General features: G+C 34.1%; 1 protein-coding gene across 1 annotated transcript; it reads right to left on the bottom strand.

The window, feature by feature from the left end:
* Positions 1–5,713: 5,713 nt before the first annotated feature.
* Positions 5,714–13,968, bottom strand: LOC112023886 (mitochondrial inner membrane protein OXA1). The gene is made up of 10 exons (XM_024056511.2): positions 13,781–13,968; positions 12,802–13,290; positions 11,969–12,059; positions 11,549–11,596; positions 10,263–10,321; positions 8,633–8,708; positions 8,402–8,533; positions 6,831–6,938; positions 6,528–6,582; positions 5,714–6,291 (listed from the first exon to the last, which is right to left on the bottom strand). Exons 2-10 carry the CDS (start codon positions 13,278–13,280, stop codon positions 6,032–6,034), a joined length of 1,308 nt encoding a protein of 435 aa, XP_023912279.2. The 5' UTR covers positions 13,281–13,290; positions 13,781–13,968; the 3' UTR covers positions 5,714–6,031.
* Positions 13,969–17,029: the final 3,061 nt, after the last annotated feature.

Genomic DNA, 17,029 nt, shown 5'->3' with positions numbered 1-17,029 from the left:
TTTCATGTCAATTGGATATTATTTACTATTTGATCCATAAACTTTTTTTTGTGTATAATTTTAGACTACAAAAACTCGAAATTTAAACATTTAATTGATGAAATAAGCTATTGATCTTTGATCTTCTTGAAATTTTGCAAGCATGGATGATATAAGCAAAAAAATGTAATTTAATTGTGAATTTGTCAAAATTCATATCTAATAAAAAAAAATTTTGAGTGAAGTTGTAGCCTTNTCTCTCTCTCTCTCTCTCTCTCTCTCTCTCTCTTATATATATATGTATATTCATGAAAGAAGACTTACTTGGTACATGAAGAAAGCTGCTGAGAGTGAAGAAACCATGTTCACCCCCATCTCTTCTTTCAACCAGTGTAGGAAACTCTTGCACACTGAGCCTCCAAGACCCAGATGACATGTCACTTCTGGTTGCCGATTCAACATCCTGTGGCACAAAATTCTCTCTTCTGCTCTCATGGGTTACCTCCATGTTATTCCCACCCTCTTCCATAATCACCTCCTCTCTCTCTCAGACACAAAAGAAAAAACAAGACTGGATGGATTATTTGATACACAAAAACATGGGGAAGTGTTACATAAATAACAAGTTTTAGTACTGAGTCTTCACTGCAAAGAATGAGAAGTTCTAAAGAAAACGGCTGCATGGATTATAATATAGGAATATATACAATAGTGGCATAAAATAGAAAGCAAAGGAATAAATAATTTGAAGTTGTCTATCACAATTGACATCTTTTTCGAACTTGCAAAGAAATTTCCTACCGACTACCAACGAAAAGTAAAAGCAACCTCCACGTGTGCGGTGTCATAAAGATTGCGTGTATAAAGTGTCGCTTTGGTCGAGTTCATATCATGACTCGGATGTTTACTGCTATACTTCCTAGAGAGAGGTGGCCAAAATAGGTGCCTTCGGCGTGGAGGAAATTTGTGCAAGGCATATCGGTAAAGGTGGGTCAAGCGAAACGTGTATATCTCAATAAATTTTCTCACACTTATTAAAATGAACGTTTATGTATGATATCTATATTTTTCAGATAATGTTCACGTTTAAATCACTAAAAGTGATAGTGTGCACGGATTAATGAGTAGTATTTGATAATTAGGGGTGTCTATAGATCCGTCAAACCTAACCCACCTGAGAGATCTAACCATACTTGAACCGAACTCGATCCAATTTGGTGACAGCCGGTCTCCACATCCAAAATCCAACCCACACGATTCAATCAATGAACCTAGTCAAATCCAATGGAGATCCACCAAATCCAATGAGACTTTGCTAGATTGCATGTTCTTTATACTCTTATGGCATGTTTGGATGTTAAAAAAAGGAGGGGGAGTAGAGTAGAGGGAGGGAGAGTAATGCAATTACCTGATTTGGAAGTTTTTTAAAGAATGAGAGGGAGGGTTTGGAGGAGATTGGAGGGGTTGGACTCCCTCTAACTCCCCAATTTTATGGCATGTTTGGATGTTTAAAAAAGGAGGGGGAGTAGAGTAGAGGGAGGGAGAGTAATGCAATTACCTTGTTTGGAAGTTTTTTAAAGAATGAGGGGGAGGGGTTTGGAGGGGTTTGGACTCCCTCTAGCCCCCCAATTTTAATTCCCCCAAATTGGAGAGATTTGGAGGGGGAGTAGAGTACATAAACTATTGACCAAGTAAATTACCTAATTTACCCTTATTATATTAACAAAATTACACAAGGGGAAGGGCTAATTACTCCCTTCCCCCTTACTAATTTTAAAAACATCCAAATAAGGTGAAGGTGAATCATTCTCCTCTACTCTCCTCCCCACTACTCCCCTTCCCTCCACTCCCCTTTACTCTCCTCCCTCTCTAAACTTCCAAACAAGCCATAAAAGACCGGCATATTATATGGTTACAGTTACAACTAACAATTCCTAAAAGCCAGCCCCTCCCCCTTTGGCTTTCTTCTTATTTTGGTACAGGTTCACACATCTCCCAAACAATGAAATATATAAGGGGTATTTGGTTTACTGTGATGTACCTTTAATGTGATATATATTATGATGATGTGACATTAAAATTTTTGATTTATTTTATTTTTTTTAACATTAACATAATTTAAAATTACAAAATATATTACATCATCTTAATCTCATAACCTTCCTAAACAATTTAATGTTGTATTCTTGTATTGAGATTACATTAACGTAAGATTACAATAGCGTAATATTACGGCATAATGTAACATCACGGCGAACCAAATGCTCTCTAAAATAAACTTTTAAATTAAAAAAAAATTAAAAAAAATAACCAGTTCTTACAACATCAAACTTAATTTACATAACTAGTGGCATACTATCATAGTCCCAATGCCCTCACTATCTGATATATATATATACACACACACATTGTACACAATATAAGGACAACCATAATATATGCTTTTTGTTCCTCTTCTAAAAGAGCTCCCTGCAATCATAAACGAATGTGGAAAGATCTATGACACAATCTTCTCTGTTAAGTAATCAATTTTTCTATGGGAGTTAAGTAATCATTTTTTTAGTTGTGCTTGGATCACCAAAAATGGTACAATTTTGTGCTACAACTCGCCATACGATACAGCATCAGCTGAAGGCTTCAAGTATTAAAAAGCTATCAGTGTTTGCACCTTTTATGATGACACATTATAGTGTAGTGTGCTCTGTGCACAAATACATGGCAATTGCTGTTAGCTGAGTTTAAATGTCAAACACATAATCTATTTACAGGTCAGGGTAACCATAACAAGAAGTTCTTAGGGTTTGGGCAGAGCCCTTAGGACTAGGCAGCGCTGATTTATCTTTAGCCCAGAGGGATTTTGGCTAAAACTTACATATTAGATGTAAGCCATTAATTAATGACCCATGTCAAGTTGACTAAAACTCTAAAAGTTTGTAAAGGAATAAAATAGAATAATTCAAGATAATGGAATGGAAATTTATATATAAATAATGAGCATAATAATAATGGATTGTTTTGTTCTGTCAAGTTTTGGAAAAATGTGTATTGGATGCGTTATGTAACAGAAATGGACATTCTGCCCTCCCAAAAACTTCTGGGTGAGACACGCGTATAAGCCATTGTCTCACTGACATGTGGGACCCACACACGTGGGTCCCACATGTTAGTGAGACAATGGGCGTATATGCCCGTCTCATCTAATACCTTCTCCTCTCCTTCTACCTTGCCCCTATTCGTTTCTTACCTTTTTTATAAATCCCTAAAAGACCGGCATATTATATGGTTACAGTTACAACTAAAAATTCCTAAAAACCAGCCCCTCCCCCTTTGGCTTTCTTCTTATTTTGGTACAGGTTCACACATCTCCCAAACAATGAAATATATAAGGGGTATTTGGTTTACTGTGATGTACCTTTAATGTAATATATATTATGATGATGTGACATTAAAATTTTTGATTTATTTTATTTTTTCTAACATTAACATAATTTAAAATTACAAAATATACTACATCATCTTAATCTCATAACCTTCCTAAACAATTTAATGTTGTATTCTTGTATTGAGATTACATTAACGTAAGATTACAATAGCGTAATATTACGGCATAATGTAACATCACGGCGAACCAAATGCTCTCTAAAATAAACTTTTAAATTAAAAAAAAATAAAAAAAAAATAACAAGTTCTTACAACATCAAACTTAATTTACATAACTAGTGGCATACTATCATAGTCCCAATGCCCTCACTATCTGATATATATATATACACACACACATTGTACACAATATAAGGACAACCATAATATATGCTTTTTGTTCCTCTTCTAAAAGAGCTCCCTGCAATCATAAACGAATGTGGAAAGATCTATGACACAATCTTCTCTGTTAAGTAATCAATTTTTCTATGGGAGTTAAGTAATCATTTTTTTAGTTGTGCTTGGATCACCAAAAATGGTACAATTTTGTGCTACAACTCGCCACATGGTGAGTTGTAGTTGGTGAAGATGTGTCTGTGGACCATGTGGGGACATACCTTCACCAATCACAACTTGCCATATAGCGAGTTGTGGCACAAAGTTGTGCCATTTTCGGTGGTCTCAGCATTTTCCAATAATTTTTAACTAATTCAAAGTTTGATTCTAGATTGAATGACATTCCCATAGCCCAAATTCCATGCCATGGTTAGCCCATGTTGAATAGCCCATAATTCCACTGAATTATTCGTTGTATTACCTAAAGGTATTGAGAATCCTATAATCCAGTTCCCCTCTTGATCTCTCACTACTCCTCTAGCCCCTGCTTGGCTAGGATTGCCTTGAATTGAACACTCCCAATCCGTGTTAAGTTTAACATAATTGGCTGTTGGCATCATTGGGGTCATTTTCTCTTTTTGGGTAGAGAAAAATAATTCATTTGCGAGATGCACAATTGTATGAATGCAGTCATAAGAGGATACAATCTCTAGGCATAAAGCTATAAAGATATTAGCAAGGGTTGCGAAGTTTGGAATAATTATTAGGTATTTTCGAAATACAATAAAATAGTACTATTTTCTTTCAAAAAGTACCACGTTACTGTATTTCAGGATTACCTAATAGTTTTCTAAAAATTTGTAGGGAGAATGATTGGGAGAGACTGCCACATAATCTTGGCCCATCGACAATCCCTTAGCACGTGTATAGTTGTTTCCTGTGATTTGCATAGAGGGGCATTGTTGTTCCCTGGTGCTATGCGTGCCAGCAAAACATGTTGCTACGACTAAGAGTCAAGGTAGCTTTTCCAAATAAGTATTAATATTATTTGGTATTGATAGCTTTTATATCCAATTCCCCCTAAAGTCCCTCTGATTGATCAGTGTTAGTTGGAAAAGAAATTGGCTTGCCACTTTCACAGAGCAAATTCCATCCAACTTCCTCTAAATTTGTTTTCAGGGATATTGTTTCTTATTGGGATTGGTTGTGCACAAATCTGGTCAATGTTTTTGGGGATGTCAAAGGAGATGTTTGATAAATCCCACTTTTCCCTAGACTTTGATTAGAGAAACATATTTGAGAAAAAGTAAGAAAATCTTAACCTAAGCTTATCAATCTTTGAATACAAATCAATTCTTCTACCCACGGCCAAGCTCATCAACTCAGACCAAATGAAGTGATTTGAATGGCAGCAGTATTTGAGGAGAAGAATTTGGACTTCAAATTTCAATTCAAATGACTTGAATAAAGTATGAAATGGCAATTTTGTTTTCTTGATGAAATTTATGGATGGATTTTTAAATTAATTAATGTGTGGATTTAAAATACTTAAGCGTATTTATATTAACAATTGTTCTCCAAATCCTTTGATTTTAAAACCTGAATGACTCCAGATTGCATCAGAAGAAATAGTGGCATACCTTCACTAACTCGTGTTATGTAATGATTAATGAACACGACAATTCAAGACTAAAATATGAAGGATCTCTCTATCCCTTTAACATACACAACTAGCAAAACTTTCTAATGTAACATGTTTGGCCCTGAGGCTGAAACAAGAGGAAGAAGTAACTGTTTCTGGCTGCACAACCGCCTGAGAGATTTTCAATACCGTGACGGTGAAAAAAGAGGCCACCCAAATAATGTAAATCAACACAAAAGTTTAAAATACAACAGGTAACTGGTTTTAAGGCTGAGTTGAGTCAGAGTTGTGATTTTATAATATCATCCAAAATTCATATTGAATATATAGACATGGTAGATGGAAACACAAATGGCATTCAAAATAGATGCATCTTCGTGTTTATATTCTACTAAAGGATGTGAGCCTTGAATGGCCTTGTGAATCCATTCGGATAAAAGATATTGCCCCCACAAGAAACACATATCCTTAAAAAAATTTCAACTCATTTGGAAAATTACAAAAACTCTCTAGTTTTTCACCTAATTATTGAATAACCTCCTTGTACTGCTCTCTCTTTCTCAGGTATAAACCCTCACCCAATAAATAAATTTTGACTATTTCAAAAAATATTACATTAGCTTAAAAAGCAGTTCTAACAACATACTTTTTTCCTCACCTCTTCTTGTTTTTCTTTCTTCCTTTTGCCTGTTTCTCTAAACTTTTAATCCTTTGACTAAGAACTGAAGTAGAAGATATTCTTTGGTCTGGAACCTTCCCTGATTCAAGAGGTACTGCAGTAGATTCTGCTTTGGCTGCCATAGCACGTTTCAGGGCTTCCAACGCAGAGAAGGCAGGTTGTGGAGCTGTAGTTGGCTTTGTAACAGGTATTTCAGGAACCCCCAAGAACTTCTTTACACCAGGATATTTAAGCACTGGAAAATTCAAAAAGAGTGCCATTCTTTAGGCAAAAAGTGAATAGAAATTTTTGTTAACAGCAAGAAGTGAATTTTTTCATTCAACTTCCAGTCTTCTACAGTTGAAATTAATGCAAATTGGTGCATGACACAACTAAAGAGCATATCACTGAAGAAGCTTTCCACAATCCTTAAGATGGAAAAGGTGAAACTGAAGTAAAATTGCTGACAAACTAGAATCTAAAAGGACTCACCCAGTCCATATGAGAGCGAGAACAAGTTGGATGTAATCCAGTAACAAAATATAGCCTGCAGTAAAATAAATGTTTATGAACATGTAAACAAATGAAAGAACCATTCATGCGGAGAGAAGTATGCAATGCTGTAAACAACTGAAAGAAGCTTATGAACATGAAACACTAAACCCATATGGGCAATTTTACAGGAAGAACCAATATAGTGCAATCATTAATGCCAAATTCATGTTCATATTAGAAGTGAACAAAGAGAAACTTGTAAAATGTAATGTCAAAAGTAACTAAACAATGGAGACTTACCTTAGGAAAACTCATGGTGAATGGAACTGTAAGAACAGCTAGGCCCCTTGAAACATTTTTCATGGTGCCAGCAACAGGATTTCCTTCCATACCCTCCTGCATGTTGCACTGAGGAACAGACAGAAATGAGTTAAATTTAAATTGGTTCTAGAAAAAGGGGGGAAAAGTTAAGAGTGAATCAATTAGGTTTCAACCCGAAAAAACAAGAACAACAAAACAAAAACAAAAAGACACAAAGCTAAACTAATATATAAATAAACAAACTGCAAAAGTTCATAGTGAAGCAATTGGGTTCCCAACCCAAAACGGAAAAAATTAAAAATAAAATAAGAAAAAAAATTAATTTTATTTCAATTTAACATCTAGCATTTAATACTAGATATTTTCAGCATGGATCAATTGCTTCATTCCTGGTTCACGTAATACTAGTGGAAATTGTTAACCATAGAACATTCTATAAAGGAATTGATAATTGGTCAAATTGGTTCTACATTTAATTAATGGACATAGATGCAAAATTAATGCACTTTAAACAAATAAGTCAACTGCCTATGTTCAGATCTAACAGAAGCAACCTTATCTTGATCAAAGTCAAACACATTACTCACTCCACTTGAAATAAAGGGAAACAGTAATGATAGTGTTCAATCAGTACTTGAGTCAAACTCATCATGGTAATTTCTCAGCCTCTTCAACTCCACTTTAAACAGCAAGTAGGCCTGTCCAACAAAACCGCAGACCCGGCCCACCTGGCAAAACTGACCAGACCCGAACCGGCAACCGCCCAACCCGACTACCTGGCGGTCAGTGGCGGGTCCCTGCCATCCCAAACCGATTCCGGCGGTCTTCCCTTCCAAAACCCGATCCACCCGACCCGACCGTGTATATAACCCAGTTCTTAGTCATTTTATATTCTCCACTCCAGTTCAAACCATCACCGGCTCACTCATCCTCAGTTTCTCTGTCCACTCACTCTCTCAATCTCACCTCAGAGTCTCACACTCTTGATCTCTCTCGCGCTCAACAGCCAACACCATCGCCAATCTGAATCTTTAGATCGTCGAACCTCCACCATCGCTGAGCTACGATTCTCCTTCATCACACCATCGCCGATCTGAATCTTTAGATCTTCAAACCACCACCATCGCTGAGCTACAAATCTCCTTCATCGCACCATCGCCAATCTGCAAGTAACACTCTTTATTTCTTCATTTTAGTCTCATGCAAGTTCAGATCTGCTATTATTTCTCTCTATTTCTGTCTGGGTTCTTCGGATTTGTGGTTACCGATATTTGGGTTTGTAGATTTGTTCTTAAGATTTGTGAAATTTGTATCAAGTTTTGTCTTTGTTTTCAGTCTTTCGGTCAAGTCGGGTCCAACCGCCGTCCACCCGAGCCCGATCCAACTCGACCCATAGTTTTTCGCAGTCAGCGGTGGGTCCGCCGTCCTTCAACCCGACAGAGTAGGTCGGTTCCAGGTTGAGCCCAAACCTGACCCGACCCAACCCGTGGACACCCCTAACAGCAAGTAAGAAAAGTTGACACAGATGATTAGAGATAGTAGAGACCTACCTCCACAGTAATTAAGAATGACAGTGCAGCCAAAACTGGAAAAATGTATAAAGCATCAGGAGTTGTGAGATCCAAAAACCAGAACGCTCCACCAGTTTTGAATGATGGGACTTTGTCTGACATATTTGTAATCTGCCAAAGAAAATGTTGTCAGAGATATATCTAAAGACCAACGATAAAAACAAACAATTAATCATTTGCAAGATGTTATGAAAAAGAAATTTATCTTACAGCCATGAAAAAACTGATGAAGACAGGACCTTGTATAAAGAGTCCCTTCAGTGGAGTAAATGGATTCACACCATATCTGTAGAACCCAATCATAATGACAAAATGAAGATGTCAGGCAAAACAAAGGCCAGATAGGGGAGAATTGACGAATTGAAAAACATTAGACATAAGAAGCATATTCTATTCATAACACCTCTGTAGCACTACAGAGCTTTCCACAAGGGATTCCTTTCAGTCAAGTTGGTAAAATTGGAAACAGAAGGAGGTGAGGCTTGCATTTTTGCTATATAAACACACATCATGCACCACCCCTTGTATAAGCACACATCTCCTTTTTAGCTTTATGGTTAATCTAAGCTCCAAAGTCAAGACCATGAAGAGATGAATCACAAAATGATTATGTAACTGCCAATTTGAAAACAAATCCCATTACTAAATTTATGAAGTTGAAAATCCATTCCTCTATGTCATTTGGATCCTTCCCTTTTTTGATAAGTAAAATACTTTATTGAAAATGGAATGAGAAAAAATACAATGAATATAAGGCACATAGGCAGTGTGCTATAAAAAAAGCCAGAATATGTAAACTAAATAGCAGTGGAAGTATAAAAACCAAGTGAATCAGGCACAGAATTAAAAGTAGAAACACCTGAAACATTTGCCCACTCAAACAGAGTACGAAAGAAGGAAAGCTTTAAATCATGAATTGGTCTTTCATTTCCTTTAAAAATATGTGCATTCCTTCCCTCCAAATAACCCACATGAGGCAATGAGGGATCATACTCCATATAGCATTCTTTTCTGCACTACTTTTATCAAGTTCCTCTCCTTTACCCTATTTTAGAGATCCAACCAACAAGACTCCAAAAGAAAAGAGAAACTCTTCTAATTGTCATAAAACATAAACCCTGATTTCTCAAGTATCTTACTACTGCCCAATATACCAATTATTAATAATAGAATTATAGTAACAATCTTCCAATTAGATAATTCACCAGCACATTAATCCTACGCTATATTATTTGCAACTTTTATCCTATATTACCATTATACGGTATGAAGATATGTGAAATTCAGGTAGTATGAAAGATGGGTCAATCCACTGAAGGAAAATATGAAATTATCCTACATTTCCTATTAATTCTTCCATTTTCAGACACTTCATGGGTCAATCCACTGAAGGATAATATGAAATTATCCTACATATCCTTTTAATTTGCCCATTTCCAATAATTTCCTGGGTCAATCCACTGAAGGATGAAACATGATACAGAAGTCAAGGTTTCAAACATTGGGCTATAAGCATTCACCATAATCACTTTTTGACATTGGCAGAAATAGCAAGGGAGCTATTGTTGAAGTGCTTATTGTTCTCAACGGTCAGAAACATAGAACAGGGCCCTTAATGCAAATCAAAGAAGAAGCTGGCACTATAAACTGTCAATTAATTGATTTGAATGACGGAAATCACAGAAAATGTGGCATGCATATTATCGTCTCAGTTAGTAATCTCTATCACCATCAGGCTCTTTATGGAACCAAAACATAATTACCAAAAAAGGAAAATGAAAGCCATCAAACAATTAAATTGCCATGGGTTCCTATTGCAGGCTGTGGAAAAGTTGCTTACTCCTTAAACAGCTTCTGCATTCGTTGCTGACCGTCAGCGATGGCATTGGGATCCATAGCCTGAAAAGGATAAATGAACATTAACATGCAAAGAAGAATCCTTTCTAAAAGCATCCAACATTCTATGGTATACATATCCACAGTAGATACAGGCCTAAAAAACAGAGTCTACATTGGCACAAGGAGATCTTGAGACCAATTAGGACTGCCATTATTTCAAGAATGCAAATGCATGTTTCTCAAAAGCAAAAATACACAAAGTTGAATAATTTTTTCCAGCAGCTTATTGAAAAAGGACAGAAGCTTGAATGGGCTTTGATATCAATTTTGATTTAGGATCTTTACAAATTCAGAACTAAATTAGATTCTTGACAAGATCTTGAATGGTTATGGCTATTCATTATTGAAACGATGAAAAGAACATGAAATAAAGGAAAATAGAACACTAAGCAATCACACTTAAGCAGGAGAAGACAATCACACCCTAAAACTTAAAATAAGCTGCTGGAATTTTATTAAAATCACTCTCTCTATCAATGTTATTCACAACAACAACTTTATATAGGCTAGGGCTAGATCCTTTTCTAGAAGGACTAGGACTCCTAAATAACCTAGGATTACTAATAACCAAAAAAAAAAAAAGTACTTAAAACTTCAATGGACTCAAAAAGCAAAATAAGATTCATGGGCCTTTGGTACAGCCAAGGACAGCCTATTCCAGAAAATATGGAAATCATCAATTAATCTTATTCTACAAAACGTAATTAAAACTGATCCAGCAACTTTCTAACCTAAAAAACTTAATACTAAGACTCAATAAGTAAAATAATTCATGAAATTTCCAAGAAGTCCCACATCAAAACTAGACCATAAATCTTAAATCTTTTTGTATTTAGTCTTGTTTTTGCTTGAACCCTTTCTTGTCTGAGTCATTTAAAGGAAGATTCACACATGGTATCTAACAGCGTAGGCAGGTGAGTGGTGAGAAGCTGAGTTAAGTTAAGTAGCATCCTAGATCTCTCATAGCTTTACCAAATTTAAAACCTAAGCTAACCAATCATGGTATTTGTGGATCATGTGCATATCCCAGCAAGCCCCAACAAAATACTGATGAATATAAAGATGTAAAATCATAGCACAAATATGATATTGGCTGATGGCACTGATTAACAAATGACATTTGGGCCTTGTCCTTAGTGAGTGACACTGGACTTATGGTTAATTTGTACCAACATGATTATTGCAGGTAGTGATTTATAAAGTGATGCAATGAACAAATAATATTACCTTGTCTTGCATCTCCTGCTTTATTTCCTCCAAATGTGGCCTCAAGAGCTGCAGAACATGCATAGACCATTATGGATGTGTTGCCATCATTTTAAAATAGAAGGATGTACATTATATGATAGATTAAATGCAGATTAAAATGAAAAGTAAAAAAAAAAAAAAAAATCATAGATTTATGTAGTTTTGTGGCACTTAAAACAGGTCTGCCCTCACAATTTCAATGAAGAAAACTACTTTGTAGAAGTAGTAAACAATTCATAAAACATACACCACATCAGCAAAGACTATTTACAAGTAATTAATAAATTCTTAATTGATCTGCAGGTATGAGGGCATCAGATTGTCAACAAGCATATCCGACAATTATGTAAATGAGTCACCAAAAACGCAATGCTGTAACTAACAAGTACTGCCACATACAGTGAGTTTTGCAGTAGCTTTAAGTTGATTTATCAAAAGTGGAAGCGTTGCCCCCCGAATCACAAGAGTTGTTAAAGCTATAGCAGCCCACCTGAAAGTAGTTAAAAAAAATTAATATTAATAAAATACTTCCATGTTTAACATATTAAAAATTCAATGGTGGCGTAAACTAAAAAGCTATTAAATATAAAATCACATATTCAATCCATTGTAACTTGCTTGAGTAACTAGAAACCTTGTACTGCATCAATAAAAATTGGAATAATCATAACGAAGGTTGTTAACATCTAAATTATCTTTCATCGCATAACAAAGGAGGTCATCATCTTTTAATGAGAAAATTTGTATGCAAATGAAATGAATAGCCGAATTTCTTCATTATGTGACTTTCTTGGTGACAGCAGCTAATGCACAGGCAGATATTGTTATTGCATACAATTGTGGCAAAAAAGTCAGCTTTATGATACTGTGACTCACTACAATTGGGTAATATGAATCCAAAGAACTGACAGTTCAACAAGCCAAAAATTTTTTTAAAGGTAAAAAGCCAGTTTTGTAATGTCAGACTTTTTGTAATTTAATGGTGGTTCGTGTCAAGGTGGTTGGGTAAATGAGGTAATCTTCATGAACATCCATTTATGATTCTTTGTGCATCGTTTCTTTCAGTAATCAGCAATTCTTAGTGCATGTTCTTAAGCAATTAATATAAACAATGTTCCACCATATCTGAACTTTGTAATTTTTTAGCATTCAATCTTACAAGAAACCATTGCAGTATAAAGAATTAAAGATGTCATTAAAAATAGAAAATAGAATTGCAAATGGCTCCTCACCAGTTCAAGCCAGTATAACAGTGCACATAATCTATAAAGTACTGCAACATCTTGACTGGCAAGAAAGAATCAGCAGCAGCAATGGCAACTTCATTCACTGCTGCGGCCTGTGCAGCTACTGTTTCCATGGATGTATTTGAGAGAACCTCAGCAACACCACTGATTATTTCAACTTTGTCCGGCCCTCCACCAACTGTGGTCGACATATACCTGCAGAAAGAGGGACCTGAACTCGGCAGAAGAAACTCGTGGGAATATCTTCTATCTTGGAAAAAAGCACCAAACCCGGTTGAATTATTGAAGCTGCGACTTCCAAAGGACCTCCTTTGGAGAAAGCTATCAATTCTTTGAGAAGACAAGTCCTCATCAACCGAGCGGGTTTTACTATCATCATCATTATGGAGAACGTAACTAAAAGATGGGTGGCATCTTCGAGCTATAATCGTAGCTCTTGTAGATAAACTACGCATAAAAGCCATTGATACACTTCTGAAAACAAATTTCACAAAAACCCAGATGAGATATAGAACCCTAAACTCAATTATATAAATAAAAATGAAAAAAATATCACTTTTTCAAAAGTGTAACAAAATTACATAAAAGGTTGCATTAACATGGCTATTAGAATTCAAATTACAAATCAACAATGATGGAATATAAAAATGAATACACGGATCAAGAAAAAGAAAAATTCTTAAACCCTAGCAAAACCCCCAACACCATCTTTTGCCACACAAGGTGAAAATTCCAAAAGACCATGACTTTAATGACAAACCAAAACCACAAAAACCAAAATTTAATTCATGGGCATGAAAGCTTTACAAATGCATAGCTTTAGTGAGTAAGGGAAATGGACCCAATATATATTAGAAGCCAAAGTAAAGGACTTTGAATTCGAATTGAAGTAAAAACCCCTGATTTCAAATCTGTAATTCAAAAGCAGAGGTTTTGTGAATGGAAGATTTGGTAACGATCTCACCTTTACGAATCAGCTCCACAGAGAGAGGAGTCTAAAATCTCAGAGGGGTCTGAGACTGTGTATCAGACTCAGTTTGGGTAGCGAACGAAGTGTGGCCTAGTCCAAGAGATTGCTTTGCTTACTTGGTAGTTGAACCCAAACGAGGCCAATGATGGTCTAGGGCTTAATTGTTGGTTCGTCAAGTTTAGTAAGTTAAGGAAAATTCATAGTTTACATGAACTCTTTCTCCAAAATATAAATATATATATATATATAATGTAAACTTTTTTTATTTTTTATTTTAAGAAACTAGTATAATGTAAACTAAATCAACATATGGATTCCAGTTAGCTCAATTGGTAAAGTCTCTTATGGTGGTATAAGAGATCTGGAGTTCAATTCCTACTTATACCAAAAACTGATTAGTCTTGTATAAGAGATATGGGATTCAATTCCCACTTACACCAAAAACTGATTAAACTTGATAACATATTAGTCATGTTAAAACTGATTTCCAACATCTTGAGGGATTTATCCTTACCTTGGCATCCATAAAATAAGGAAGAGAAATTGTTAGGAGTTAAACTTCTAGATAAAAGAAAAAAAATTAAAATAAGATAAGATAATGATATAAAAAGGATAAAGATAACAAAGTGTGGTCATATTTTGTATGCAATATTTTACGTGAGAGTTAAAAGTTTTTGTTTTTTCTTTTTCTTTTTCTTTTTAAACTCTAAGTTTGAGTTGAAATAATATTTTTTTAATAAAAAAATATAAATTTGAGTTTTAAAAAACTAATATGAGTTCAAATAGAACTCATATATTGAAAATGTGAATATAAGAAAACCATATGCATGTGATAAGTTTATTAACATGATAAGTGTGAAATGCTTAAACTTGATAACAGATCAGTCGTGTTAAAACTGATTTCCAATATCTTGAGGGATTTATCCTCACCTTGGCATCCATAAAATAAGGAAGAGAAATTGTTAGGAGTTAAACTTCTAGATAAAAGAAAAAAAATTAAAAAATATAAGATAAGATAAGATAATGATATAGAAAGGATAAAGATAACAAAGTGTGGTCATATTTTGTATGCAATATTTTATGTGAGAGTTAAAAGTTTGTGTTTTTTTTTTTTTTTTTTTTTTTATGAAAGCTTTACAAATGCATAGCTTTAGTGAGTAAAGGAAATGGACCCAATATATATTAGAAGCCAACGTAAAGGACTTTGAATTCGAATTGAAGTAAAAACCCCTGATTTCAAATCTGTAATTCAAAAGCAGAGGTTTTGTGAATGGAAGATTTGGTAACGATCTCACCTTTACGAATCAGCTCCACAGAGAGAGGAGTCTAAAATCTCAGAGGGGTCTGAGACTGTGTATCAGACTCAGTTTGGGTAGCGAACGAAGTGTGGCCTAGTCCAAGAGATTGCTTTGCTTACTTGGTAGTTGAACCCAAACTAGGCCAATGATGGTCTAGGGCTTAATTGTTGGTTCGTCAAGTTTAGTAAGTTAAGGAAAATTCATAGTTTACATGAACTCTTTCTCCAAAATATAAATATATATATATATATATATATAATGTAAACTTTTTTTATTTTTTATTTTAAGAAACTAGTATAATGTAAACTAAATCAACATATGAATTCCAGTTAGCTCAATTGGTAAAGTCTCTTATGGTTGTATAAGAGATCTGGAGTTCAATTCCTACTTATACCAAAAACTGATTAGTCTTGTATAAGAGATATGGGATTCAATTCCCACCTACACCAACATCTTGAGGGATTTATCCTTACCTTGGCATCCATAAAATAAGGAAGAGAAATTGTTAGGAGTTAAACTTCTAGATAAAAGAAAAAAAAATTAAAATAAGATAAGATAATGATATAGAAAGGATAAAGATAACAAAGTGTGGTCATATTTTGTATGCAATATTTTACATGAGAGTTAAAAGTTTTTGTTTTTTCTTTTTCTTTTTCTTTTTAAACTCTAAGTTAGAGTTGAAATAATATTTTTTTAATAAAAAAATATAAATTTGAGTTTTAAAAAACTAATATGAGTTCAAATAGAACTCATATATTGAAAATGTGAATATAAGAAAACCATATGCATGTGATAAGTTTATTAACATGATAAGTGTGAAATGCTTAAACTTGATAACAGATCAGTCGTGTTAAAACTGATTTCCAATATCTTGAGGGATTTATCCTCACCTTGGCATCCATAAAATAAGGAAGAGAAATTGTTAGGAGTTAAACTTCTAGATAAAAGAAAAAAAATATATATTATTATAAGTAAAAGGAGATAGTATTTAAGGGCCCAACTAGTTCGGAAGGCATTAGTTTTTTTTATTATTACTATTCTATGAGTTGTAATCTAATTTTAATTTTAAATAATGAGAATTGATAATCAATATTATAGGTGCTAATCAAATCAGTATATGTAACCAATGATTATCTATACTAAATTAAGCTCTCTAGCCTATTTGGATTGAATTTTAGTTTGTTCCAAAATACCCCTATAACTTATCGTTTAACTGGGGAATAATTTAATATGTTCTTTAATCCCACGTTAAAACTCGATCTACAAATAAGTACTTACTCTAGTCACTTGACGTTGTTCTTAAATCAAAATTACTAAATGGATCTCAACCGTATCTAATACTCATGTTGGTTTTTTTTTCGAAACCGTTACTACCTATTCCTTGTTTGTTCAATATGAGTCTTATATAATTTGAGTTCAATTTGAACCATTTCTTATATATTACAACATGAGTTCTTATATTCCTAAATGTATCACATGCAATTTAATGGATCAATGCACGTTATTCTTATGATCGCATCTTTCCCCCAAAAAAAAACAAAAAAAAAATACAAAAACAAAAACAAAAATAAAGTCATGTTGATTTGAGTNAATAATTTTTTTTTTTAATAAAAAATATCAATTTGAGTTCAAATAGAACTCATATATTGAAAATGTGAATATAAGAAAACCATGTGCATGTGATGAGAACTCAAATCAACATGACTATTAGTTTTTGTTTTTGTTTTTGTATTTTTTTTTTTTTTTTGGAGGGAAAATGCGATAATCATAAGAATATCGTGCATTGATCCATTAAATTGCATGTGATGACATTTAGGAATATAAGAACTCATGTTTAAAAATGTGAATATAAGAAAATTTGAGTTCAAATAGAACTCATATATTATATAAGAACTCATATTTGAACAAAACATAGGAATATAAGAAACATGGTTATCAAAAAAAA

Source organism: Quercus suber, unplaced genomic scaffold, assembly GCF_002906115.3.
Source record: "Quercus suber isolate HL8 unplaced genomic scaffold, Cork oak 2.0 scaffold_160, whole genome shotgun sequence".
NCBI classification, from domain to species: Eukaryota; Viridiplantae; Streptophyta; class Magnoliopsida; order Fagales; family Fagaceae; genus Quercus; species Quercus suber.
This window is presented reverse-complemented; position numbering and strand designations above follow the sequence as displayed.